Raw genomic sequence first — 27089 nt, 5'->3', positions numbered from 1 at the left:
TTATAGCATTACGGAACATGGGAAGCGAACCATTGCATGGGTCGGGGAGTTATTGTCGAATTGAATTTAATGTTTTGGGGTGAACTGAGCCGTTGTTTTCTCTCGGGGTGGCATGCTGTTCGGGCGAACAAGTTCTGCTGTAAGCAGCGAACGCAGAGAAGGTACCGGGAATTCTGGGTTTACATTCACTGCACGGAACACTCCGACTTAGTCTCTACCTACCTAGGTAGGTAGTTTAGCGCAGGTATACAGAGTTGCATCTACATGACTTTGATTCACTTATCAAGTTGCGCAAGTAGTGACGTACACAACACATTCGTTCTTAGTATCCTTGCCAACACAATGGTTAATAATACAACAGCGATTCTTTTTTTAGCATTCGATATTAACCGCTAGCCCCCCATATTCTATCTTATACGTCCGAGTATAGGAAAAATTGCAAGCAGACCCTCCTTGAATACTAGCTCGACGTCCACGCCTCGTAGATTCAGTTTTCAACAGCCATTCCCAATTTCCTCCCAGAAAAAGTCATTGTACAAAATTTTACAGCCTTACAACAGATCCCTTCGGACAAACTCGTCATACAGAGCCTTACCAAGACCAGCAGGGGAGCGCTCGACAATGACGCCAGCAGCCTCAAGAGCCTTGATCTTGGAGTCGGCACCACCCTTACCACCAGCAACGATGGCACCGGCGTGGCCCATACGACGGCCAGGGGGGGCAGAGATACCGGCAATGAAGCTGACAACAGGCTTGCCGCCACCGACGGTGTTGGCCTGTTTCAAGAACTCGGCGGCTTCCTCCTCGGCAGATCCACCAATCTCACCAATCATGATGATACCATCGGTGCCCTCATCCTCAGTAAAGACCTTGAGGCAGTCGATGAAGTTGGTGCCTCCGAAGGGGTCACCGCCGATGCCGACGACGAGAGACTGACCGAGGCCTGCCTGGGTGGTCTGGTTGACGGCCTCGTAAGTCAGGGTACCGGATCGGGAGACGATACCGATACGGCCGCGCTTGTGGATGAAGCCAGGCATGATACCAATCTTGCACTGGCCAGGGGCGATGATGCCGGGGCAGTTAGGGCCGACGAGACGAGTCTTGGATTGGGACTTGAGCATGGAGGTGATGCGGACCATGTCTGTAGTAAAGCACTCGTCAGTATTCAGGACACCTCGTCTCAGGTTGCGATTGTGGGTCAGAGCGCAAACATACCGTGTTGGGGAATACCCTCAGTGATGCAGACAACGAGAGGGATCTCAGCCTGGAGAGCCTCCTCAATACCGGCAGCAGCCAGAGGTGGGCTAAATTATTGCGTGTCAGCAATGGATGAATACAGAATAAACACATTGAGCTGGTACTCGTAGCACGTACGGGACGAAGAGAGCAGTGGCAGTTGCGCCAGTCTCCTTTACGGCATCGCTGACATTCTTGAAGACAGGGAGGTCAAGGTGAGTGCTGCCGGCCTTCTTGGGATTGGTACCACCGACGACCTTGGTGCCTGGAGTAGTTTCGAGTCAGCAAAAGCTCTCAAGTACGTGTTTGAATATTTCGAGGGCTTTTTTTTTGTATCTTTCGTACCGTATTCGATAGCCTGCTGGGCGTGGAAACTATTCGATGCCGGTCAGCTCAAATTTTATAGACAGCAAGGTATAATTGAGACGAATTGAGACGTACGTTCCCTGCTTTCCGGTGAAGCCCTGGAAGATAACCTTGGTGTCGGAGTTGATGCGCAGGTTCTCGATGGTCTTGGAGTAGGGAGTGGACGCTGAGCTATAGGCGCGGTTGGCAACGTTGCGGAGCGCAGCAGAGCGCACCGCAGCCCGAGGAATGGCCTGCATGATGGGACTGGAGAGGAGAGGAAGATGGACTCGAAACCGTTGCACCTGCAACGTTTGGCCAAAGGCAATGGATTGAGGGACTCGAGGTTGGAGGAGCTGCAGCTTGCAAGGCAAAAAGCGTCAAACCGCCAGAATAAGAAACCTAGCTCTGGGACCTGGAAGTTCGGGTGCTCCCGGACAAACGGCAGGTGTCTTTTTCCGAGAAAAGCCATGCAAGTGGATAATTCACCTGGCCTTCACCTTACCCTAGGCCAACGTGGCAGTTGAAGTGGTCGGTCAGTTGGCTGCAGCTGGCGCTTGAACTCGGTTGTGGGTCCTTGGCTTCTGCCACCATATTTTATTTTTCTCAAGCTCAAGCCTGGCATGGAGTCTGGTGCATATCCATTGTCCACAATTGAAATCAGTGGCCCAAGACAGGACCAGAAAATTTGCCCCACCATCAACCTCGAAAAAGGTAGGCCACCACTATCCACCAGCCTTGTGTCGTCCATCATCGACGAGGGGCAAGGCGACGAATTTCTTCTTGTATTGTAGTCAAGCCTCCATTCACAGACAGCAAAGATTGAAACCATGGCGACAGCTACGATGACCGTTTCGGCGGTGCCGACGCCCAAGAAGAAGGGTGCTGATCTTGCGCCAGAGAGCGAACGATTTCTACGATGCTGTGCCGATGTTGCCAATGCCTTGATTGAAGATCATGAGTCGACCAAGGATGGCAAGAGCACTCGAGATATCAACCTCAACTCGCTGCGAGCCAAGCTGTCCAAGAAGCACAAGCTTACCAATATACCTCCATTGACTGCCATTATCGCAGCCATTCCTGAACACTACAAGAAATACATTCTGCCCAAGCTGATCGCAAAGCCTATCAGTATGACGCACTGATATCTTCACCAAAACAAAACAGGGATGCTAATATGCTCTAGGAACTTCATCTGGAATTGCTGTCGTCGCCGTCATGTGCAAGCCTCATAGATGCCCTCATATTGCGTACACCGGCAACATTTGCGTTTATTGCCCCGGTGGCCCCGATTCCGACTTTGAGTACAGCACCCAGTCCTACACTGGATACGAACCTACTTCAATGAGAGCTATCCGTGCCCGATACGACCCATTCGAGCAAGCCAGAGGACGTGTGGACCAACTCAAGTCTTTGGGTCACTCGGTCGACAAGGTCGAATACATCATCATGGGAGGAACCTTTATGTCTCTGCCCGAATCATACAGAGAGGACTTTATTTCGCAACTTCACAACGCCCTCAGTGGATATCAGACGTCAAAGGTGGATGAGGCTGTTGAGGCTGGCGAGATGAGCAACGTCAAGTGTGTTGGAATCACCATTGAAACAAGACCAGACTACTGCCTTCAACCCCATCTCACCGATATGCTGCGATACGGATGCACTAGATTGGAAATTGGCGTTCAGTCACTCTACGAAGACGTTGCGCGAGACACGAACCGTGGGCACACCGTGGCTGCTGTCGCAGAGACCTTCTGTTTGGCAAAGGATGCTGGCTTCAAAGTTGTCAGCCATATGATGCCGGATTTGCCCAACGTGGGTATGGAGCGTGACATCGATCAGTTCCGCGAGTACTTTGAGAATCCAGCCTTCAGAACTGATGGCTTGAAGATCTACCCGACCTTGGTCATTCGAGGAACTGGTTTGTATGAGCTGTGGCGCACTGGACGATACCAAAACTACACACCCAACGGATTGATCGATCTTGTTGCCAGGATATTGGCACTTATTCCTCCTTGGACCAGAATCTATCGTGTTCAGAGAGATATTCCCATGCCTCTTGTCACTTCTGGCGTAGAGAATGGTAATTTGCGAGAGCTTGCGCTTGCCAGAATGAAGGATTTTGGCACTACATGCCGAGACGTACGAACCCGAGAGGTTGGTGTCAATGAAGTGAAGAACAAGATTCGACCAAACCAGATTGAACTGGTCCGCAGAGATTACACTGCCAATGGTGGCTGGGAGACGTTCCTCGCCTACGAAGATCCCAAGCAGGACATCTTGGTAGCTCTGTTGCGACTGAGAAAGTGCACAGAGAAGTATACTTATCGGGAGGAGTTGACTGGCCAACCTACCAGCATGGTGAGAGAGCTTCACGTATATGGTACCGCGGTACCAGTGCACGCCCGTGACCCAAGAAAGTTCCAGCATCAAGGGTTTGGTACGCTGTTGATGGAGGAAGCTGAAAGAATTGCTCGGGAGGAGCATGGCAGTGAGAAGATTAGCGTCATCTCTGGAGTAGGCGTCCGAAGCTATTACAAGAAGCTGGGGTACTGGCTTGACGGCCCTTATATGAGCAAGTGGCTGGACGGTCGGGACGAGAATGGCACGCAGTAAACTGGGGGTAAAGAGCAGGATTTATGGATGCTATGATTCAATGCATGACAGGCGTATCGTGTGTGCAATTTTTACACTGGTGGCGCAAAGGAGTTTCGTTGGCTGGCATCACCGAGAGTTTGGATACACTCTCATAGATTTGGCCTGGATAAGTCGATATTGCATTTGGTCATGGGTTGTGTCAAGAAATTTTAGAACACATAAATTCCATATACTGGAACTGGTACTAAGAATGCAAATTGCTGCCGATAAAGCTGTGCTTCCACCTCTCGACCTTGTCCCAAGTACTGGGCAATGATACAGTGACATTGCACAAGCCCGTCAAAATATAGCCCACGGATTATGGTACATCTTGGCATCACAAGCCATACTTGTCCGCGGATTATTCCATGGCAAACTCCAAAGTCACTGCGCAAGGGTTGGACAAGGGTCCATCGATTCACCTGTCGTTTCGATGGTAGCTTCGTTGGAAGGTGGAGATGATGCATGTTTCGGGCATTTTTAGCTCTCGGCACAGTCGACGTTGAATTACACGGCAGGCTTCCCCGCATCAAATTGTTTAACTCTCAACAGGTTGCGACATTCAGTTCATCACTTTATCCTTCTCTCGTAAATTCTCTCGGATCAACTCATGCGAGGAACCTGTCAATTAATTGTACACCATGACTATCCGGAAAGCCCAAGTCGCTCCCATGGCGTCTCATCCAGCAGAATCCAGTAGGACTTCATCCAACACAAACATCGAGACCAATCACTCCACGACTGCGATTCCTGAGAAATTGATAAAGCCATGGAAATTACCTCCCCAGAAAACATACATCCTCCAAAACGCCAACATTATCGACGCTGCCAGCGGCTCCATACATCGCAACCAAACAATCAAGCTTGAACACGGCATAATTACAACAATCGGCAACGACATCACGCCCACCACAAACGATGTAGTCGTCGACGTCTCCGGCAAATACATCTGCCCCGGCCTCATCGACTGCCACGTCCACCTCACCTCAGTCGCCGGCGATCCCAGCCTAAGCGGCGGCATTTCGACCTCAGACCCAGCCGTCTCATACTTCCGCCAACCCTTTCTTTGCAAGCAAATTCTCAGCCGTGGATTTACATCAGTGCGCGACACAGGCGGAGCAACCCTCGCACTCAAGGAAGCAATTGAAGATGATGTGTTTCCCGGCCCCAGACTCACAATCTCCAATAAGGCGTTGTCGCAGACCGGCGGCCACGGAGACATGAGAGGCGTCCACGACACGCAGAAATGCTGCGGTGGCGACAGCGGACTTACAAACGTTGTGGACGGTGTGCCGGGCTGCATTCAGGCGACGAGAGAACAGCTCCGTACCGGCGCTGACTTTATCAAGATCATGGCCGGAGGGGGCGTGGCCTCCCCAACTGACAAATTGGAGAATACGCAATTCACAGCTGCTGAGATCCAGGCTATCGCTGAAGTCGCAGACACGTACGGCACATATGTGACCGCTCACGCATACACCCCAAAAGCCATCCGTCACGCTGTAGATAATGGCGTCAAGGGCATTGAGCACGGCAACTTTATCGACGAAGAAACGGCGCGGTACATGGCAAAAAAGGGCGTCTGGCTTACACCCACGCTGGTCACCTACGACGCCATGGGTTCAGACAAGTACGCCGGTTTCCTACCGCCCGCGAACCGCGCGAAGAACAAGGAAGTTCTAAGTCGGGGCCTCGAGTCGCTACGTATCGCTGAAGAAGCAGGCGTCACGATATGTCACGGCTCAGATCTGCTCGGTCCGCTGCAGGAGGAGCAGAGCAGGGAGTTTGGCATTCGGGCACGCGCGTTGAGCAGCAAGGCTGTTTTGCAAGGCGCGACGGTGAATGCAGCGAGGTTGCTACGGCAGGAGAAGTTTTTGGGGCAGGTTAAGAAGGGGTTTGCGGCGGATTTGCTTATTTTGAATGGCAATCCGTTGGAGGATGTGTCTATTTTGGATGAGCCTGAGAGGACGGTGCTGGTTGTTATTAAGAATGGGAGGGTGTATACGAGTCGATGGGGGAAGTTGCCTGAGGATGTTGCGCCGGCGCAGACGTTGATAGAGTAGGGGTAGGCTGCGAAGTACAATGTGTCGTATGGTGCAGTTTGTGTCAATACTTTCGATGAGCTCGTGAGCGATTCGCATGACCTGCGTTGAGAAGGGTGTGGGGAAAGGTGAAATTGACTGTGAATGTGAGCAGTGGTCGATCTCGTCCCAAATCCTACTCCCATCAGTCAAACGGTAATGCAAATTCAAATTTACAACATAATCCCATCTAGAATTGAAAAAAGAAACTCATTCACTATTTTGGTCTATTTAACCTCGCTCAGTTGTCAATTTAAACAGTCAATAGAGCTTCACCATAGCAGCCTCAACAATGTTCCAAGTGTCACCCCGAAAACCTTAGTCAGCAACATTTTCACTCATCACAACACAGCCTGGCTGCCTCATCATCATCACCAAATCCATATCAACAGCCCAGCCGCCGGCCAGGGAAAGCAAATCCCCAGACCAGGAAACCCCTAATCCACCATGAGCTGCCAAAGCCATGCCCGGCCGCAATGATGCAGCTCCCCCGTGGGTGCCACCCACCTGGTCTCCCGAGCCGTCCATGGGCGTGTTGCCGGTCATCACGAACCCAGAGGATTATCCCGACCGCGCACCCGGGAGCAACGCCGCAACGGCAGCCTCAGCAGCTGGTGTTCGAGCTTTAAGCGCCCAGCTCGTTGCATTCTACTTCCGCGCCCCGGCAAAGGCCTTCTTCCGGACTCGTGTTGACTATCTGGCGTATGCGAGGACCGTCCATCACCAGCAACTCAAGAGCATGTTAGATGCTGTTGCCAGGGACCACTCCGCCTCGAAAACGAGGGTGTTTCTACGTCACACCTGGATTTGGATGAGAAGCACGACTCCCGGAGTTCTCACCTCTGCCATCAAACAACAGGGATGGAGCGTCGTCCCCCATCAGATTCTGCCGCCTCTCATCGCCAACGTTGGTGTCGGCGCAGTTTTGTATACTAGTTATTTACACATCCTTGGTCATTTACACGAAGAAAGCGGGAAAGCCACCAAGCGTGTCTATCCGCCACCGTCACCACAACACACATTTACAGCTGGTTTTCTTGCCGGTGGCCTTCAGAGCGTTCTCGCAGCTCCGCTGGATGCGCTTCAGGCTCGATATGACCACCACGACTTGATGCCCAGTGATGGCAGTAACCGGCCCCGGAGCATGTGGAGTTTCGGCTCGGAAAAGCTACGAGAAATCGGCCTACGAGGAATTTTCGCCGGCTGGGGACTGTCCTTCGCAAAGGATAGCTTAGGCAGCGCCGTCTTCTTCAGCATGTTTGAGTATGTCAAAGCTCAAGGGTACTACCGCTTCGTGACGTGGTACTACGGTGGTCTGGGCCAAGACATTGTCGATTTTCTCGCCATGAAGCGACCTTCTAAGCAGGATGAGGAAAGCGAAGTCACCATCATTCGACCCCATTATGCAATAGAGCCAGCATTCTTATTCATTGCCGGATTCAGCGCGTCATTTTCTCAGCAACTTCTGCTTCATCCCTTAAGTCACTTCCAAGTCAAGCACTGGGACCACCTGGAAGATTTGGATGAAAAGGCGGCCAAGTATAGAGCATCAAGGGCCGCTAATCCAGATCAACCGCGTCGAAGGTGGAAGATGCTGCGGGCGTATTATCACGCGTACCAAGAGACCTGGGCAGGGTGCTCGGCCGAAGCAGCTGCTGAGGGACAGAGCTTGACGAGGTGGCTTTATCGAGGATTTTGGTGGAACACGATTAGACAGGTTCCCAGTACGAGTGCTGGACTGATTATTTTCGAATTGATACGGCGCAAGTATGGGTACGGCGCGGAGGAAGTGCGGATTACAAAGGACGGGTACGATATCCTGCTCAATTAGAGGGATGCAGATGCATTACAGGGGCGAGGTATTGTGGCTTGGTGGCCTTGGGTCCGATCAGTGAGCCGTGAAGTTGGCATAGAAGTACATATTCTACATCCCATCTCGATACCATTTAGATTTTGTAAAGTTTCATGAGGCGGTTAGCGAATGAGGTAATGGCGAGATATAGATATCAATTATTCGCTTTGAAGTTCAAATTGGAAGGTTCAATAAACCGGCCGAGGTAAAGCTGGCTGGCCTGGTCCTTCTATTACCTTTCTTGTTGTATTCCCTTAAAACATTGTTGATTTGCGAGTGACTTTTGTAGACCGTGGCGACAAACACAATTTGCCAAAACGGTCGAGATGCATTTCATCAGACACCACGCTAGCCACACAACAGGCAATTATTGCATCAACACAGTCCGCGGCCAAACCGTCCGGTGTCACCAGCGACCTGCCCATTCGATTCTAGCGCTGCCAATTCAGGCCCGCCTTCAAATGTTCAGCACTCCTCTCATCCACACTTCACCACTTACAACCAACATCTTGTAATTCTCATCTCAATGTTCCAATCAAGCCCAACATGAAACTCACATCCATAGCAACCCTCCTCATCGGCTCACTCGCCATCGCCGACCCAACCCCCCAATACCAACTCCTACCTCCTCTCCGAGACCAAGCCGCCCTCCAAGATAAATGGACGGCCGAACGAAAAGCGTCCATCCCAAAACTCCTTCAAAAGCACAACATTGACGCATGGCTTGTAATTCTTCACCTCTCCCAAACCACCCACCGTACTTAAAAGCGCAAATCTAACACCCCCCACAGATAAGCCAGCGTGAATACGCCGAGGAAACCATCTTCTGGACCCTCAAATCAGCAACCCAATTCTCCGCCCGCCGCCGCACAACAACCCTCTTCCTCGCAAAAACACCAGACAACTCCCCCACGACATACACCTGGATCGACAACACGCCCAAAGTATGGGACGAGCTCGCATCCCTTCTCGAGAAACACCAGCCCTCCACCATCGCCATCAACGCCCACCCTGAACTCGCCTTCTCCAGTGGTCTCCACGCCGGCGAATACAAAGCCATGTCCACGGCCCTCGGCGCCAAATGGACATCCCGGTTCGTCGTCAAACCCCTCCTGGGGATAGAATACATCGGCACCCAGATATCCGCCCGTCTCCCCTGGTACCGCAAGCTGCAGGAGACAGCATGGGCAATCATTTCCGAGGCCTTCAGCGCAGCGGTTATCACGCCTGGCAAGACCACCACCGCAGATGTGGAGTGGTGGATGCGCGAGAAGATCCAGTCGCTGAACTACACGACCTGGTTTCAGCCAGATGTGTCGATAGTGTCAGAGGATTCGCACTGGGGACAGAACACGAAACTCGAGAGGACGATACGGCACGGGGATTATCTGCATGTTGATTTTGGCGTGACGGCCATGGGGATGAATACCGATACACAGCACCTGGCGTATGTTTTGTTTCCGGGCCAGAACGGGGATGATGTGCCGCGCGGGTTGAGGGAGGGTTTGAAGAAGGGGAATCGGCTGCAGGATATGACGAGGAGGCATATGAAACCGGGGCGGACGGGGAACCAGATCCTCAAGGCGATTAGGGAGGAGATGGCCGAGGAGGGCATCGAAGGCAAGATATATTGTCATGCTATTGGGGATTGGGGCCATTCTGCCGGTACTGTGATTGGTAAGTTGGACTTTTTCTGCTGCTTCTAACGGTCCATTGTGTTTTGCTGCTTGCGCTTTTATACTTGGCTTGGTTTGGTTATGCAGGCACTAATGAGACGTAGGAATGACGAACCTGCAAGACAAGGTCCCGGATCTGGGGGATCTGCCCCTTTTGCCTCGTACCTGGTACAGTGTTGAACTCATGGCGGACCACTTTGTCCCAGAATTGAATGCTTCTCTCAAGTTTCCATTGGAGGAGGATGTCTACTGGGCAGAAGATGGCAAAGGGTCTGGCAGTTTCGAGTGGGTTTACGGACAACAGACTGAGTTTCATCTCATTCACTCAACAAAGGGAGGGAAGAATCTCGACACAGAGGAACTATAGTAAGAGTTTGAGATGTTTATGATAAGTTGATTCCTTATGTTGTATGATGTATTGATGCCGCCTTTGTTGCGACTTGACATCGATACCGCTGTGTAAAACAAATGCTCACGCTAAAATGTCAGACGGACATCCCAACCAGCATAATGCGTTTCAGGACAGCCTTGTTGTCACCCTCAGTCAGGACGCAGGTGATTCGGACATAGATCCAGCAGTTGCAAATGCTGACAGGTCGAGTGTCCAGTCCTCATAACCTCTGGGATAAAACCATCTCCCAAGTGCACTAGTTTCGGGTAATGTCGCATAGTGATATTGGATTTCCCGAGCCACTTTCGATATCTCATCAATCAACCCCAAGCTGAGCTCACAACTTGGTTCTGCTGTCAACTCGGCCCAGAACCGCAAACCAAGACCCCGTCCTATGTTCCATTCCCTGTACCGCGTGTGTTTCAACGCCCTGTGTTCGTCCTTGGACTCATTTAGAGCGATAAGATGGATCATCGCTCGATTATCAACTTGATGAAGGTATAAGCGCAACCTGTCGGCCGGTATTCCTAAGCAAAGCTGGGTCGAAAGTTTTTTACATAGTGCAAAATCTTGCCCCGGGTCTGTAGTTCGTAGGCGAAGAATTCACGTTGAAACCACACCCATCTCTCATCCCCATGATTTACAAAGCAGTCAAGCCGTGGCACAACCGGTGGCACAGCCGGTGGCGGACATGATGCATGCGCGCTCGTCAGCTCACAAAATGCCCAAATATCCTTGGCCAAGGAGCGACACGCCGCTACATGTAATTGATCAGCTGTAGGTGAATCACAACTGCAATCAAAAAGGCTTGACCATTGGCCCCCATTTAGCTCAGGCCGTTCCCAAACCTGATTCCTGCCAGCTGATGGCCGCATGTAGATATCGACCAACATGTTGACAGTTCCTACCAGAACAAAGAATGGCCAAAGGGCTTCTTCAGGGATGTAGATTTGCCACCAAAGCGGATTCGTACTTTGGGACGCAATCTGTAAATGTGAAACGATGTCTATTGCGTGCTCCTTGGGTACTTTCAGGATGACAAAGGCAAGGACAGCAATGGACATATTCTTTGGTGCGATGGCGTTCTGAATACACTTGCGAAGGATTTTAGTTTTAGTTTTTTTTTTCTCGCTGAATAGCCGCCGCGGCCCCGGACAGTTTTGGACGACAAAGGCCAAATCATCAAAGTGGGTGTATCTCTCTAAGCCCTCCAGCGATCGATCGTTGCGAGGTTCCGACGTGACCGAAGAACCTTGCTGATGTCCTGCTGTTACCATGGTGAGCCAAGAGCATGAAGATCCAACAGAAATGTGGCTTTCAATATAAACAGAGTTAGTTGAGCTGATTTGTCATGTAAGTACATGCTGTGCGGGACGACGAGAGTTTTAACGATGGCATTCAATGCTTCAGATGTGGCTTGATGATGTGAAGAGATTATGCTTCGGCCATGACAGCTTTATTGCGCTGTTATATACGTGCTAGAACTGGCTAGATCTTACCGTTACAAACTGCTTTTGTTTCCTAAAAATAATTCCAAGGTATTGATGTGGGAGAAGTCACTTGGCAAGTGGTCGGGTCCTGCTTGCATTCTGCAAGGCTTGGAGCTTTAATGAGTTTCAATGCATGACAGTGAGTGGCAGCTTGAACAGTCTACAGTTCTAAAGTTGTTACAATGAAAAGAACCAGACATGTTCCGATTTGGAGGTAGCAACTATCCAGCCTCCCCTAGCTGAGGAAACAAAACAACGCGTGGCAGAATCAACACCGGAAGGCATCAATGATAAGTTCTAACAGTTCGACCGCAGACACACCTCTGCGACTGTAGCACATCCAGTGTGGTGGCAATTACGTGAAACTCAAATCATTCACTTCATCGCATCGCATACGAACAAAGGGCAACAAGTAGTGAACAGAGAAATGTCGTCAATCAAGTCCTACAAGTCCTACAAAAGTCTCCTTCGTCCTCCCATCGCACTCCCTCCGTCCCTTCTGTATACATGCCACAGGTACACCCGCCACCCAATCCCACACCCCCAACCGTACAAAAGATCCTTGAACTCCATTTGCAAAAAGAACCCAAAAAAGAAAAAATAAACTACATCCAGATTTGAGGTGATTTCGCGCTTTAATTCGCTCCAAGCACCAGACAAAGAAATACCCACTGGCTGAGCTTCACGCCGTCCATCAACCTCGGCCAGAAGGTCCGCCCGAATCTGCTTGATGCTCACGATCTTGGTTTTGCTTCTTGTCCTTGCGAGCTTTGATGACAAAGTCCGCCATGATTTGAATGTGATCGGCTGGGAAGTGCCAGTTGGGGAATGCGGGCATTCTCTTAAGAAATTCAGCATCGGGGGGCCCAAGCAATTCCACAACCTCCAGCGTATTTGTCGAGTACCAAATGTAGTCAATTACATCAGCGAAACCTGGTGTATAGTTTGTGAACGGCAGCTCGTCGGCGGTCTTCTTTGTGTGCGCATACGCGTCTCGCAGGCTGAACGGATGCTCGATACCATCTCGAGTAAAGCTACCATATTGGTAACTGTTTAATTCCAAGTGATCCGGAGGCACTCTACCCATAGACATGAGGTCGTATACAGAGGAGCCCTCTGTTGAGTTGAAGTCGCCACACACCAAGAGGGGAATGTCTGTGTTGGATCGATATTCTTGGCTGGGACCTGGTTCTGCTTGCGGCTTTGGAGCCTCAGCATTGTCCGGTAGAGGCACTGTAATCATCTTCTTATCCTTGACTGCGGGCCATCGGGCATACTTCTCTGCGAGCTTGGTAACGTGCTCCATAAGTATACCGGTTTGAATAACCTTGACATCTGCAAGAGCAGAATCCCATGTGAGATGCACATTAACCAAGATAATGCGGGCCCCAGTAAGTCGAGATTCGAAGAAACAGATGACGGCGATGTTGTCCTTTGGCATGACTCTGTTGAACACATCGTGTTGATTCTTCATATCGGGTCTGTTAATGGCAATGGTGGCGAACTCGATAAGTTGCTTGTCGAGCAAGATAAATTTGCTCTGCTTATAGAACACCGCGCATCCATCCACAGTTTGGGCGTCCTTCTCCGACATGGTCTTGGCACGAGACTTGGGCCAATGAACACCTTTGTAATCCATTTGGGCTAGTTCGGGGCTCAAATCCTCCTTGAAAGCATCTGTAGAAACCTCTTGCAAGCTGAGGAAGTCGGCGTCTCTCAATCGTAGTTCATCCAGAATACAACTCTTGCGATATTCCCAGTTCAGCGCATTCGTAGGGGTATAACCGTACGTTTGCGGAGTAGCATATTTATCGCACAAGACATTCCAGGAAAATACCTTGATTCGTTCCAGGTTTGGCGAAACATCTTCTTGAATGACAATTTCCTTTCGAGGGGAAGGTGGATCAGGAACTAGGTAAATCGGTTTCGTTAGCAAGCCTGCCCGTATTTGTCTCAGAATACCAACCAAGGTTGCAGTTACATACCTGGTGCGCCTTCTTTCAGCGCATTGATCACGCTCTTAGTCCCCTTTTCGATTATTTCTTGCTTCCAGCCGGGATCCAAAGGGTTTCCTTCAATTCCCAGCATTTCCAATTGATGAAGGGAGCCTAACTCGAATGGAAGGTCTCGAATGTCGTTATTGAAGAGCAACAGAGTTTTTAGATATGTGCACATGCCCAACTCAGCAGGTAGCTCGGATATTTGATTATAGGAGGCGTCGAGATGGCGCAACTGCCGCAGCTCACCTATGAGCTTGGGAAGGCGTGTGAGCTTGTTCGAGGCGATGAAGAGCTCGTTCAAGAACTTGTACTGAAACAGTTCAGCCGCTAGGTTGCGAAGACCTTGGCCGGACATGTCCATGTTATGCCAATCCTGCCTATTTGCTTCCCGCTCAACCACGTACGGGCGTCTCCTGTCTTCGGGGTCATTTTCTCCATCCGCTTGAGTCCTTCCACTTGCAGGAGGTGGGCCGCCAATGCCTTTATTTTCTGAGGCCTTAAGTCTCGCATAATAGTGAGGTTGTTGTTGATCGGTCATGGCGGAATGGGCTCGCTCTGCTTCCTTATGCATGCGCAACTGCTCCTGCCACATCTCGTTCTGAGGACCTTGACCACCACGCGAGCTTGCTCCGTGTCCGTTGGGCAAGACGCTAGAGTTGAATGCGTTCGGAGTCGACAGACCGCTGGACCCGAAGGATGTGTGATGACCAAGACCGTTCGCTGAAGGCATGCCATGCTCGTGCTGGAGAGCTTGGTGATGCTGGGGTTGGGACGGGTGCTGATGCTGAGTATGCTGTTGAAAGTTGTAGAGCATGTTTGGCATTCCTCGGCCCGCCCCATTCAGCCGGGCATTATGCCCCTGCTGATGGTTTTGGGAGTACATGCCGTCAAGGGATGTTCCCAGCAGACAGGTGCGAGTGGGTTAACGGACGCGTAGCGGCAACTCGGCAGCAAGAACTGGTCAGTGAAGCAGTGCCAGCTGTTGTTAGCGAAGGAATATAAATATCGATTCACCGAAGCTCGGTCGCCGCAGCATCGGTTTTCTGATCGAGGGCTGTTGGAATCCGGTCCTAGAGCTACTGAAACGTGGTCGGACGACTGGGTGGTTCGGTTGCTGTTGGCGTTTTGACGAGACAGAAGAATGGAAGCAGCTCGCGTTTGCGCATGGGCTCGGGTAGTCCAAGACTTCTGAATATGCCGTCGTCCTGAGCGTCTAGGGCCGCCGCGTGTGATGTCGCGCACTGCTGCTCAATACCACATCAGAGGTGGAGTATGAGGAGGTTGGTGGAGTCGCGATAGGATGCTTAGGTCGGTGAGATCGAGATAGTTGAGGAATGGTAATGTCGGATCGCTGAATGCGATGTGTCGTGACAAGCCCACGCCAGTTGGCAGCTCAGGGGGTCGCTCCGTTTGGGGATATGCTGTGGCCAAGGGAGAGAAACGGTCAGCTCGGCTTGCCCTTGAAGTCTTGACATGAAGTCAGGTTTTGGGATCTAGCAGCTCGGTGAATCCCTACAAGGCGGAACGATAAAGCACATACAATAACGATTGGGTGAGATGACGTGTTATAATCACTGAAAAAACCAACAGATACTTTGGCAGAATAATAGTGGCCGATATCGAAGCGATAACACAAGATCGTCGTTCGTTCCCGTTGATGCTGGATGGTGCTAGCGACAATCTGCGTTGAAGCAGGCGTTGGTTTGGTCACGTGCATCCTCACTTGTGCAAGGGGCCGTGCGTCGACTTTACTTAGGTCACGTGCGCAGCGACTCAGGACTGGAGGATGAAGACACTTGCAAGTTTGCAAGTGAACTACTGATACCAGATGCAATTTTGGATTGTGATAGGAGCAGATTTAGCCATTATTGAGTAGTTGAGTACCGTCAGATGTCCCTTTACAACTTGCAAAAGACAAAAATATAGAAAGTATATGACGTTCAGAGCAGCTGGCTTTGACCACTGGTGGGCATCCCTGCTTCTGTGTCCGGCTCCGGAAGTGGAAAGCTACATGGTACAACATTGAGAGTTGAATTTCATCCAGGCCCCGTCATCTGGAAGTGGCAGCATTGTCATGGAAGCAAGCTCCAGCGACAGCATGAAATCGATGTCCTAGCGGTGGATTTACTAAAGGTTTGGGAAGCTTACGTTGAAAGCTTCAGCGTTGCCGTCAACTGCCCGAAGGAGAGGACGGCTGGGGATTGGCCACATTGAACCAGGAATGACCAACGAACATGTGAATTTCACCCCGGAGCACTATTCACAACACCGGTGCCAAAGTGACGAACAGCGGCCCCAGCCTTGTCCATGCACTCTGACTGTTTTCGTACAGAACAGGCAGCGGAGCGTTATGCACCTTCTTTGTCTGGTCAAGTAACAGCCCCATATTCTACAACCCATCATGGATGCAAGCTGATGGAGCAAGCTGACGGAGCGATGGGCTTGGTTAGTGGCGGCGTCTTACATTACAGGCGAAGCCTGGCGGGTCCAGTCGAGACATAATTCGATTGAGTTTGCTCTTGGCGCTATCTGGACTATTTGTTCAAGGCTGATATTCGCCAGTCGTTGAAATCTGCCTTCACGAACGTTTTAGGGTCAAAGCAGGAGAAGTTAGCGCCATGTGCTGGGGGTCTAGTTTATTGCTTTAGCTTTTAAGACATGGGGGAGATCAAGAGCAGTTTCGGTTGGCGAATACCTGTGTGAACCTTGATTCTCCAGACATATCGAGTTTGTGTAATATCGTATTATGTGGTGCGCTGCTGTAACCTGGCCGGGAGGAAATTATGCTTAGCTATCATTGTTTTGATTTGTTTGTTTGTTTTTGGGAGAACCGCTGCTTCACAGCAAAATCTAGACCAAGCTGTCATGGGCGTTTTGAGTGTTCTCCTTCGAGGGGCGTCGCGGGGTTAGGGACGAAGTAGCTCTGTTGTCAGCAGCACCAATCTCTGCCCGCTTGAGAGAGGAAGGACACCAAGGTACTTACAGATTTCCCAAGCATGAAAAGGCAAACTTCCATGGTGCTTCGTTTTTCCTCCAACGGGAATTTGCTTGGAATGGTTTGAGACTAGGGTAACAAGTGGGTTGACGTTGGGCGACTGGTTGGCAACTCGAACCAAAGGTCTACATCCACTTATGCATCAGACGCCTATATGTGGCTGCGTCTACCCGTCCTCGCATTGGAGCCGGCAAAGTTTGCTTGGTCTAGGTAGCTATTTCGACATCTGGTCATCAACTCGAGACCGCGGGGGCCTGTTCTCACGCAGACAAATCATCGTCCTCCTGGTGTGTGTCAGTTCCCCAATGGTTGGCGTCTTGGGCTGTCTTGGGAAAGGGGTCCCTCATCAGAACCATGCGAGCAGCCCCCTAGAATCGAATATGGAAGGCCGATGAGTCTGTGAAGCTGAAATGTGAGAAGATAGCATTACGAGCAATAAAGCCATACCGAACTAACCAACCATCAATGGTGCGAAGTGTTTTGTTGGTGCTGGTCGCGCCACACGTCAAATCAGTGGCAGATTGGCAAAGCGAAGCTCCACACCCACCAAAGAAACCATGAAATAGACCCCTGCTATCGGGGGCCTGCTGCACGTTTTGATTGCATGGACAGTGGGCGGATGGTCGAGATATATTCGACAAACTCCGTCCATGCAGTGAGCTGTTCGCTGCTGTCCTAAGGCCGTTGAGTCCAGCCACTTATGCAAGAATTTGACGATGAGGAAATAAGGGTCACTCTCCATTTTTTCGGCTGGAGTCGCGGAAAGGCAAAAATCGAAGTACTTGGCAACCGGGAAGGAGCGGCTGCCACATAAAGTAGAGCGTTGTGCCCAGACATCCATTCACCCATCAATCCACCAGACGTCCAAGACCACGAGATTTGATGTCTGCTCTCGAGTGCTGGTCAGGTTGCATTCATGTACGTCCGGCTTTGCACCTCGTCTTCGCGCCCTTTGCACTCGCAGCGTTCCATGATCAGCAGCATACCTGCACCACCAGACTCGAGTTTGACGTCCTTGCATCACTTATCACCATTCGTTCTGTCAAGCCCTCACCCGCCTGCCACTCTGGTTTGTGATCCTCATTCGCCCCACTGATATCTGCATCTTCAACAAGACTATCACGTTTTATCCCCCACACAAAGCCTGGGGAAGCCCCCGCCGAGACCTTGACAGCCCCGGTCCAGAGATTGGTACAGATAATAACTGGCAGAGCAGTCTGCTCCGGTCCAGTCTGGTTCTGGTTGACTTGGCCTTGGTTGCCTCAAAACGGAATCTGCTCGCACGTCTCGCTTTCATCTCCTCTTTCGAGAAACACACACTACCTCGATTTTGAATTTCTGATCCTTTTTCCTTGCTTGCCCTGACTCTACTCCTTGCGCAGGTTTAGAATCCACATATTTCGCACTTCCTCAACTATTGAACGCCGTCTTGTTTCCAAGACTTACACTCGCATGCACGGATCTTACGTTACACTCGAGCACCCAAACGCCCCCAAAAAGGCTGTGGCATCCTAGGATCCCTGCTACCACGGTTTCCATCCCAGAAGCTCAGTGACTTCAACGACAACGACAAGCGCATAACAGATTCAGGGTCAAGGGTATCAGCGAGAGAACTGAGTTGGTGTTGGGTGCAATTCCTCGTCGCGCCCAAACCAGCCAAACGTAACCATACACTTCTACTTGCCTGTGGCATTGTCAAGTCTTTTCTGTCGACACACGAGACTGACCACTTACATAACGCGACGCAGAGGGAAAAAAAGAAATAACTACCTTAGCTCCCGCACGCTGGACATCCGTCACTCGTGTGCATCACGGCTTGTTGATATATCAGATTCCTATCGCAGCCAGCTGGCTAAGCTTCATCTCATGCTGTGGCCACAACATCTGACAACGGTGCGGCTTGCAAAAACAAATCATAAGCACAGACACGCAGCACTCTGCACGGCATCCAGCTGCATCTTGTCTCGTCAGTTGTCGGACAAGACTTCTGGGACTTCTGGGACAAGTGACACAAGCATTATTTGAACAAAACTGTGGGTTATTTGTCTGTGCCACAAGAAACAATGGATCTTCTCACGGTTTAGGTCTGACACTAAGACATAGAGCCCCGGCTGTGCGACGACGAGTGCTCACCGATCACGACACGTTTCACGGTTACTCTGCGACCCTGAATCGGCTCGTTCTGCAGCATAAACTTTTCGCCTCGGCTTGAGTTAATTGGGGCCGCCGCTCTCGCTTGTTTGTAGAGGTTATTACTCAACAGCCAACAAACTCTAGGCAGGGTTGACGAAATACACTACGTATTTGGAAACCACACAGTAAACTGCAGAAATATCGACGTCTCCATGCGTCAATAAATAATCGACGCATCAGTTTCGATCTCCCTCAAACTCCTGGTTCGACCTATAGGAAGTTATCCGAGTCTGAGCTCAAGGTGGTGCATTTGGTGAGGCGAGAAGCAGCTTGGACGGACCAAAGTTCCGCTTGGACTGGTGCGTGAGGGTCTGTGTGTATTTTCGTCTCTCTTCGAACTGGCCTGTGATGAGAGGTTTTTTATGGCACCAAACCAGACCATACCAGATCAGACCAGACGGAAAAAGTTGATCCAACAGATCCCTGCATCAAAACACTAGGTCGCCCTCCAGGGCTTTCTGATGAGGACTCCAGCAGGTCAGCCAATCTCGGCGGAAGCCATGAGTTTCAATGTTGCATTCCTCAATGCAGCAGGCATGACGCCTGTGCCCTTACCTGGGCAGCATCGGACACCCCGACAACCCAAAACTCAACAGAGGCATTCAACGCCAGGTCAAATACCTCGTCGCTCCAATTCAGCATCGCCGGCAAATGCTCCCAACACGAGCTCCAACCCGCATCGTCGCTTGGGCCATTCGCGCACGTCGAGTGGCAGCCAGGCGAGTCGCTCCTCTCACGAGACGTCCCTGGTAGCGGACCGCCCCGCCGCTGCCGCTGCCGCGGGGCACCACATGCACAAATCAGCCGCCGACCCTCCAATCCACCAGCAGTTTCATCCCCCTTCTGCTTCTGCTACCCTCACCTCTTCTTCAACATCGACAGTCGGTGCTTCCAGCAAATCCAGCTCCCTCAAACCGCACCGACATCGCCATTGGCACACCGCGGATGGGCTGCATGGAGTCGACGTAAGCAATGCTTCTTCCTCCCAGCCTGCGCTCTTCGCCGGATACTTCATGTCGCCTCCTAATGCCCATTCTCCTAACCACTACCGGCAGATGAACGTCCCCGCCCTTAGTGCTGAGTCGGTCTCATCCGCCAGCGGCACAACCTCTCTCTCAGCTCGAACCACCATGACGTCGGATAATCAAGCGTCGGGCGACAATCTGTTGTTGTCCAGGCCCTTTGTCCAGCGAAATGGACGGACATACCTCAACGACACATCGCTGCCCTACCCCTTGCCGTCAGACCTGACCGAGCTCCATCGTCAATCGCTGCGAACACTGCTTCTGATCCAGCTCTTCGGAGCTCCAGTGTGCTCACCGTCTTTGACTAAGAAGCCGCCACAGCGGGTGCTTGAGGTTGGGTGCGGCTCCGGGTTTTGGAGCATGATGTGCCATAGATACTTCAAGGAAAGGGGACACCGCAACATCTCTTTCACAGGCATTGACATTGCTCCTCTTTCGCCGGGAAGCGCGAACGTCGCGGCCGACACTACGAAACCTGATCGAGATATGAAATGGAAATTTGTCAATCATGACCTGCGCCAATTGCCTTGGCCAATACCCTCTGAAGAGTATGACTTGGTCATGGTCAAAGATATGAGTCTTGCCACTACCAACGTACAGAATCAACACTTCATTGACGAATATTTACGACTACTGCGACCCGGGGGCACACTGGAAATTTGGGAGTCTGACCATCTGATTCGCATGCTGAGACCTCACGTGCCTGGGTCTGCAACTACGGCCGATGATGCGGACGAGCAAGAGGCGGCTTCGAGCCTCGGCGCATACGTAATGTCATCCAACACGCCGCTGTCCGCCCCTTTGAACAATTTCATCGTTGAGTACAACACCTGGCTGACACGGGCACTGGAGAGTCGAGATCTCAGTGCAGTGCCCTGTACTTTGATACAACCGATACTGTTGCAAGAATCCGAGACTGTCACAGAGGTCAAGTCAAGGCGATTGGCAATCCCGCTGAGTGAAGTGCGATGGGAACGTGAAGGTGTTGGCGGCGTTGTCACTCGAGATGGCAAGCAGACCGGGGATTCAAGGGCCAAAGACCAGAAGCCAGAACGCACGCTCACAGCTGGCCAGACAGCACTCAGGAAAACCGCACTGCTTACCGTTGTTCAACAAGTGCAGGCACTTGAACCAATTTTGAGGGAAGAGAGTGGCAAAAGCCAAGATGAGTGGGATGTATGGCTTGGAAAGATGATGAGCGACTTGATGAGCGAAAGCGGTACCAGCTGGGGAGAATGTCTCGAGGTTGGAGCGTGGTGGGCGAAGAAGAGGAAACGAAGTCAAGACTTGTAAACGAGCATGAATGTAACGAGAAGCAGAACAGGTGGTGTGGTTTTTTTGTGAAGATCCGGTTTCCATTTCCAGGTAACAAATTCTCTTCTTTTCTTCCATCGGCAGTGGGTAAGCCGGGTTAGGCACAGGGACATTTGGAATACCTCGGTCAATGTCTTCATTATTTTCTTTGTATCGGATTATCGACCATTTCGACCAGCGAAGCGCCTGAAATTCACTTTTGGAACAAACCGATCATGAATACTTTTTCATACATATATTTCAATGTCATTCAGAGTCCTAGACGGGCTCGCTATATATACGTACATGGCTTTGATTTCTTATTATGCTTTTATATCACCTCATGTATCTATTTACGCATCAGCATCATAACGCTTTCTCAGTGTGCGGTATCTCTTGAGATAGTATCTATACGAGTGGCTAGTTAGCCGCGCTGTATGTTTAGAGACGGGCGAAACACAGAGATAGAAACTTCAATAAAATACTGAAATGTGATGTTGCGCAATGACTGGCGGTTTCGTGTATGACGGCCAGAGAAAGTTGTGAGACAAATCAAGCTAAAGGAGAATATATCTTACAATGCTTCTATTTCTGTACAATAATAAGTCAGTCAACAGTTCCCCGAGGGATAGTATAAGGCAGCAAATCGCACCTTTTTTAACGTATTCAGCTTGCGCGATTCCAGCCCGGATCTTGCCCTCATCACGCTCCGATGCGCGAGACATGAATGCCTTGTGTAGACGCGGCTGGAAGTACTGGTAGCCAAGGGGATATTCTCTGCCAAGATACAGCAACTCTAACATACGTATCAGTAATGCACTGCATGTTTCGTAGTTGAAAGACGTCATGCGCTGTCACTATCCGCAAGGGAACAGACTCGCCCCCCCCATATACACGCAGCATGAGGCGTTTAAAGGAAACGAGCGAGATAAATACCTTTATAAATAGCAATTACCTGGCTTCTCAACGCGGGATTAGGAGGACTCGCCATTGTGTCGTGCCGCGCATGTCGTCCTCGAAGCAATGATGATGCAGCAATGAAGCTCATATTGAGCAGTGGAGTTTACCATGCAAGGCTATGAAATCTCCACAATTTTCGTATCCCTGCGCCAAATATCACGACATCGGATACATTTCTCAGCATTTCTCACAACATGGCCATGCGCTCGTAATCTCACATAAAAAACTAGTTATCGGGGATAAAATGTCCAAAGCACGGCTAGCCCCCGCGCTTCAGGTTTTCCAAACCCTCCAACGATATCCCATCATCCGGCCCCGACGACAACCAGACGTCCCTATAGGGTGTGTCTCGCCGTCTCTGTCCGCGCAAACAACACAGCAAAGCATCCTCAGTTTATACCATGATCTGGGTGTCCTCGTGTTTGCGGGCTGTAGCGCCTCGCAGACAGAGAGAATAGGCGATATACTACGGCAGGTAGTGAATTGGGGAGGGCCAGGCGGCACCATCACAAGTTTGACAGCAGGACAATACACGCATAAACGGGTGGATGAGTTGCCAGCGAGAGATTTACACGACACTCTGGATGAGGCGAGGGTGAGTTTTGACATTTTGACATTATACTTTGGCAATGGCTGATGTATGCAGCCCGGACAAATCAAGCCAGATGCAATTCTGAAAATGGCGTCGTCACGGTTCCGGCAATTACTGCAGAAACAAATCGACGCGGTCCCTGATCTGGATAAAGTTTCTTTTCAGGAGATGCAGGTTATCATTCCGGGGACACCTGCGCCAAGTGGCACCATCTTGGTACGTATCTCACTCTTATCGTTGAACACGCAAAACTTACACACTGTAGCCTGCGGAAACGGGACCCCGGAGTTTGAAGTTGGATTCCTATGCCACCGTGGGGGTCGACCGTGACAGCGGACATGCCGTTGGTGAGATACGCTTCTTTGCCGTTGGAACTGGAGATTATGTAGGTGCGGCGGGGATAGATTATAGACTTGTGCAGGTTGATGGGGGTAAAGTTGTGCCGCTTTGGGGACACGGTCGGTTGGATAAGAGGAGAGGATTGAGTACGCAGGTACAGAGAGAGAGATTAGACGATGTTACGGGTTTGTTGGGCAAGTTGTGGGAGTTGGAGAGGGAGGTTTGGGCGCATAGGGCTGAGGGGCTTGAGTAGTTGGTGGTGATGTGTTTGTGAGATATACCCTGAGTTGTTGACGGATTAGGAAGATTAGGTTTGGCATATGGGCTGTGGTCTTGCTGATATCTCGATTGTATTTGGAAGGATGTAAGTAACTCAACATGAGTTTGTCAAGTAGTTTCCACAATGGGCAGGTATCAATTGTGAATCCCGACTGGCTAATGTTCGATTATCACTGCTTTTTGGAGATGGCTGCGTGAGCGTATCATGGACTGGAATGGGAGGTGGAATGGGACACTAGACGAGTTATTCGTGCCGTGGGTAAAGACATGCAATCTCTGGGCTAGAGCAAGAATCATTCTGTAGTCGAATGCAATACATGACTTCTAAACCAGTTACGGCTGTTCTTATCGGTAAAAATCATACTCCGTAGATCACCGCAGATTGCCGCAGGAAACCCAAGACTGGCCCCAGAGGCACGTCACATTGCAAATATCCTGCGTTTTCTCCACGTATCAATGCATGCAGCCCGATCCTATCACAACAAGGAGCCTCACACCACACCACCAAAACGGCATGCAGCAAGCAATGACAATATGGTGGTGTGCCGGTGCCCATACAACCAAGTGCCGAAGAGGGGTTTCCCATCAAGGATGGCGAATATCTCCAGCCTAATTGCGGAGTTGTCGCGCATTTTGTGCAAAATATCTTGTCAAGTGGGTGTCACAAAAGTTGAATGTTTGACACTGCCATGCCTTTGTCTGTATGGCTTAGGGACTGTCCCCTGCAGGAATCAAGGTACTGCGATAAGAGACAGAAGAAAGCACGAAGGATGGGTGAGCAACATGTTTTTCAGCACGTAATTCGGTTACATTAAGCGGTCAGTCTGGTGAGGGGGTGTCCACTGGACTGTTGAAAATTTCAACCCACGTCGACGATCTGCTGCTAAAGTAGTAATTGGACGCTGTCCTGTACCAAACGAGCATTGCTGGCAAGCCATTGCCCAGCAGGAGGTCGAAAATATATTTCCCCACTCGTCAGTGTCCGGCCGAGAAACGGAGTTGAAGGAAATACCGGCACAATCATTCGGGTAAGCATGGCGCGAAGAGGGTACTTTTAGGGATAAATAGCCAATCTGGCCTGTGTGACGGAGAGCCCCTTGGATGACGCCAGTCTCGAATGGGGAGCGGAAAGATGGCGAAGATGAAAGTGGTGTGTAGAGATGGGCCACCAGCCGTTGTGAATGCTTCGTGAGATGGCACAGAGATTGCACAAGCGAGTCGTTGTTACGGTGTACGGAGTACTTCCGGTTTGAATCCATAAATCCACAAATTGCACGTCCGCTTTGGTGCCCTGCTTTTTTGCTGGTGGCATTGTCGTTATGGAGTATGGAGTAACTTTAGCTTATATTTCGGCTCAAGAATCCTGTCGGGAACAAGACCGCCTCAAGTATCGTATTGACATTGCGAGATGAGACGAAGGTCTGGCGGCCGGACCGCGGCTTTGCCCTCCATAATTACATGCCAATGGCACTGAAGCATATTGATCTGCAAGGCTCCATACCTCCAGTCCCTTTAGGTCTTGTCCAGGTTGTCCAGGTCAATGATGCGAGGATTGTGCTAATATCTCTTGCTGAGTGGGGTCAAGCAACAATTGCCAGGATTGGAACCTGCATTGCGCTCAGTACGAACTAAGCTCAGCTGCTGGTGAAACGCTGACGATATCATAACCTCGGGTGCCCGGATCTCTCGGTGCTCAAACAGCAGTTTTGGTCAAGCATGAATATAAAGGAGATGAGTTGTTGTCATGTGGTATCCGACTGGGCACAAGTGTATCCTTGAGTGCTTGCATTCATTGATCCCAGCACTCAATGGTCGGCTATTCAGAGGAGAATGACTTGGTGATCAAGCACTGCCGGCCGGGCTGTCGATACCCTGATTTTGGTTGGTGCAAAGCAGAGCCATCATGGACTCAAGATCCACCCGAGTCAGCTTTTCCATTTCTCAGAGTCATTTTGCACTAGGGAAGACGAAAAAAAGAGGGTCACTGGAAGAAAAAAGCGACTGGAGCGAAGAATGAAGCCGCTCCGGCTGCGTCGGGCAGAAAAAGCTTAACCTACGCCACAGTGAGACCAGTGGCTGTTTGGCTGCATGTTTGCCGCGTGTTGTGCTTGAGGTGCTGAAAAGGGCAGCATACCGCTGGTTGTTTAGTGGCACATTGGTCCGAGGCTGATAGTGAGATTGTGCTGAATGGCTTGTGGTTGATGACGTGGTCTGTTTTTGAAACATGTCGAGCTGCATGGTGAGCTTTTGGCTGTAAATAGTTTTCCAAAGGCTGGGTGTTGAGGTTGTGCTTGGTTGGTTTTGCGATTTGAGAAGCCAAAAAAAAAAAAAAGAAACAAAAAAAAAAGAGGAAGGAAGGAACGAAGGAAACGAAAGAAGGACCAGGCATGGACAACACTGTACACCTGAAGGCTACCAAGCATGCTCAACAGCGTGATAAACAGCGTGGGAAGTTCCATATTGCGACCCAACTGGACAACTTCAATTGAGGTCGACAGGAGCTTCTGGGCAACAAAACCAAGACTTTGGAGCTTTAAGGTTCATCTGTTATCCACAGTTGTTTCAATGCTGTTGCCTCGAGTCTGGACGACATTTCAACAATCAGACCAAACAAACTAGGCGTCTCGGAGGCAGCGGCTCAAACTCCGCAGGCCAATGACCTTGTTATAATCACAATAGCATGCGTTCCACCACTTCCGCGAAGTATCGATGCCAATTTGATTGCAATATTCGTGCCCTCAGGCTAACCATAACATCACTGTGGGCTGTCTCACCATTCCAATCAGGGAGAACCAGATGCCAGATCCTCCAGATGTCCCCGCAAAGTTGCACACTTCATCTGGCGTACCAGACCAGACCCATGCTCTGTGACACGTTGAAATATTGGAGCCGGGCACCCAGTCTCCTTCGCCATGTGTATTGAGGTAGACAGGGAATGTCCTGTTCAAGCAGATGCAGCTCTAATAAACCCTCATGGAATATGTATGAATGAGCAGACGCCAGTGACATGCAGTAGGCCTTCTCGAGTACCTTGTCGAGTAAAGAATGGAGTACGGAGTAGTAGCCACCAATTTACCAACATGATACTCCGTCCTCCATGTGCCATGAAAGTGCAACATCGTGTTTCGACGCCCGAGCCACCCTCATTTCCTGCTGTCGGTACCTTGGAAGCAGGTTGACGATAAGCCTTGAATGTCCACATCGTCCTGGCTCACTCGCCATGGGATAATCTAGGCGTTGGACTGAGCAACAAATTGACGTCGTCCAGCACGAGGCCATGGCAGATTTCTTTGTTAGTGTCTGTTCGGAAACGCCTCTATCGCGGAGGTACTTATTAATATCATGGCACTGACAGATGAGCTTGGCAGACAGAGATCTAGCATGCACAGGTCAATCCGCCATGTGCCGACGTAGGGCTTGTTCAATTTTGTCTGGTGTTGACTGCCCAAAGCTGATGACCTGACCCTGTGGGCGAGATGGGCCCATTGATCACGTCGAGAAGCAATTGACACAAGAGCTTCAATGTTTGTGCTCCTCTTCCTGGAGCAAGGATTCCTCAATCGACAACTCAAACTCATCAGAAGTGTCTTCCATGTTTTGGGGTACATATATGCAACCAGGGCAAAAGATAGGGACCAGTTTCAGCATTTCTGCATGTCTGATGCACTCATGTGCCCTTACGACGCACCAGAGCTTCTGTGCCTC

General features: G+C 50.6%; 9 protein-coding genes across 9 annotated transcripts; 6 read left to right on the top strand and 3 right to left on the bottom strand.

Moving 5' to 3' along the window:
• Window positions 1-551: 551 nt before the first annotated feature.
• VFPPC_07898 (succinyl-CoA ligase alpha-chain, mitochondrial precursor) lies at window positions 552-1841 on the bottom strand (the record flags this gene model as incomplete). The annotated part of the gene is made up of 5 exons (XM_018286689.1): window positions 552-1141; window positions 1216-1304; window positions 1375-1501; window positions 1582-1610; window positions 1678-1841. 5 exons carry the CDS (start codon window positions 1839-1841, stop codon window positions 552-554), a joined length of 999 nt encoding a protein of 332 aa, XP_018143417.1.
• Window positions 1842-2411: 570 nt separating this feature from the next.
• On the top strand, window positions 2412-4197 carry VFPPC_07897 (elongator complex protein 3; the record flags this gene model as incomplete). The annotated part of the gene is made up of 2 exons (XM_018286688.1): window positions 2412-2712; window positions 2768-4197. 2 exons carry the CDS (start codon window positions 2412-2414, stop codon window positions 4195-4197), a joined length of 1731 nt encoding a protein of 576 aa, XP_018143416.1.
• A 662-nt stretch (window positions 4198-4859) lies between these two features.
• On the top strand, window positions 4860-6281 carry VFPPC_07896 (amidohydrolase; the record flags this gene model as incomplete). The annotated part of the gene is made up of 1 exon (XM_018286687.1): window positions 4860-6281. One exon carries the CDS (start codon window positions 4860-4862, stop codon window positions 6279-6281), a length of 1422 nt encoding a protein of 473 aa, XP_018143415.1.
• Window positions 6282-6762: 481 nt separating this feature from the next.
• Window positions 6763-8130, top strand: VFPPC_07895 (mitochondrial carrier protein; the record flags this gene model as incomplete). Its single annotated transcript, XM_018286686.1, has 1 exon — window positions 6763-8130. The coding sequence occupies one exon, from the start codon at window positions 6763-6765 to the stop codon at window positions 8128-8130; it is 1368 nt and encodes a 455-aa protein (XP_018143414.1).
• A 567-nt stretch (window positions 8131-8697) lies between these two features.
• VFPPC_16010 (xaa-pro aminopeptidase family enzyme protein) lies at window positions 8698-10194 on the top strand (the record flags this gene model as incomplete). Its single annotated transcript, XM_018293763.1, has 3 exons — window positions 8698-8877; window positions 8943-9828; window positions 9932-10194. 3 exons carry the CDS (start codon window positions 8698-8700, stop codon window positions 10192-10194), a joined length of 1329 nt encoding a protein of 442 aa, XP_018143413.1.
• A 2208-nt stretch (window positions 10195-12402) lies between these two features.
• Window positions 12403-14522, bottom strand: VFPPC_07893 (transcription factor; the record flags this gene model as incomplete). The annotated part of the gene is made up of 2 exons (XM_018286685.1): window positions 12403-13619; window positions 13694-14522. 2 exons carry the CDS (start codon window positions 14520-14522, stop codon window positions 12403-12405), a joined length of 2046 nt encoding a protein of 681 aa, XP_018143412.1.
• Window positions 14523-19396: 4874 nt separating this feature from the next.
• VFPPC_07892 (SAM binding domain-containing protein containing protein) lies at window positions 19397-21214 on the top strand (the record flags this gene model as incomplete). The annotated part of the gene is made up of 1 exon (XM_018286684.1): window positions 19397-21214. One exon carries the CDS (start codon window positions 19397-19399, stop codon window positions 21212-21214), a length of 1818 nt encoding a protein of 605 aa, XP_018143411.1.
• A 1204-nt stretch (window positions 21215-22418) lies between these two features.
• VFPPC_07891 (hypothetical protein) lies at window positions 22419-23358 on the top strand (the record flags this gene model as incomplete). The annotated part of the gene is made up of 3 exons (XM_018286683.1): window positions 22419-22769; window positions 22821-22982; window positions 23032-23358. 3 exons carry the CDS (start codon window positions 22419-22421, stop codon window positions 23356-23358), a joined length of 840 nt encoding a protein of 279 aa, XP_018143410.1.
• Window positions 23359-25331: 1973 nt separating this feature from the next.
• Window positions 25332-25622, bottom strand: VFPPC_07888 (hypothetical protein; the record flags this gene model as incomplete). Its single annotated transcript, XM_018286682.1, has 1 exon — window positions 25332-25622. The coding sequence occupies one exon, from the start codon at window positions 25620-25622 to the stop codon at window positions 25332-25334; it is 291 nt and encodes a 96-aa protein (XP_018143409.1).
• Window positions 25623-27089: the final 1467 nt, after the last annotated feature.

Source organism: Pochonia chlamydosporia, chromosome 4 (genome assembly GCF_001653235.2).
Source record: "Pochonia chlamydosporia 170 chromosome 4, whole genome shotgun sequence".
Taxonomy (NCBI): Eukaryota; Fungi; Ascomycota; class Sordariomycetes; order Hypocreales; family Clavicipitaceae; genus Pochonia; species Pochonia chlamydosporia.
The sequence above is the reverse complement of the archived record's forward strand: the minus strand, read 5'-3'. Positions and strand labels throughout refer to the sequence as shown.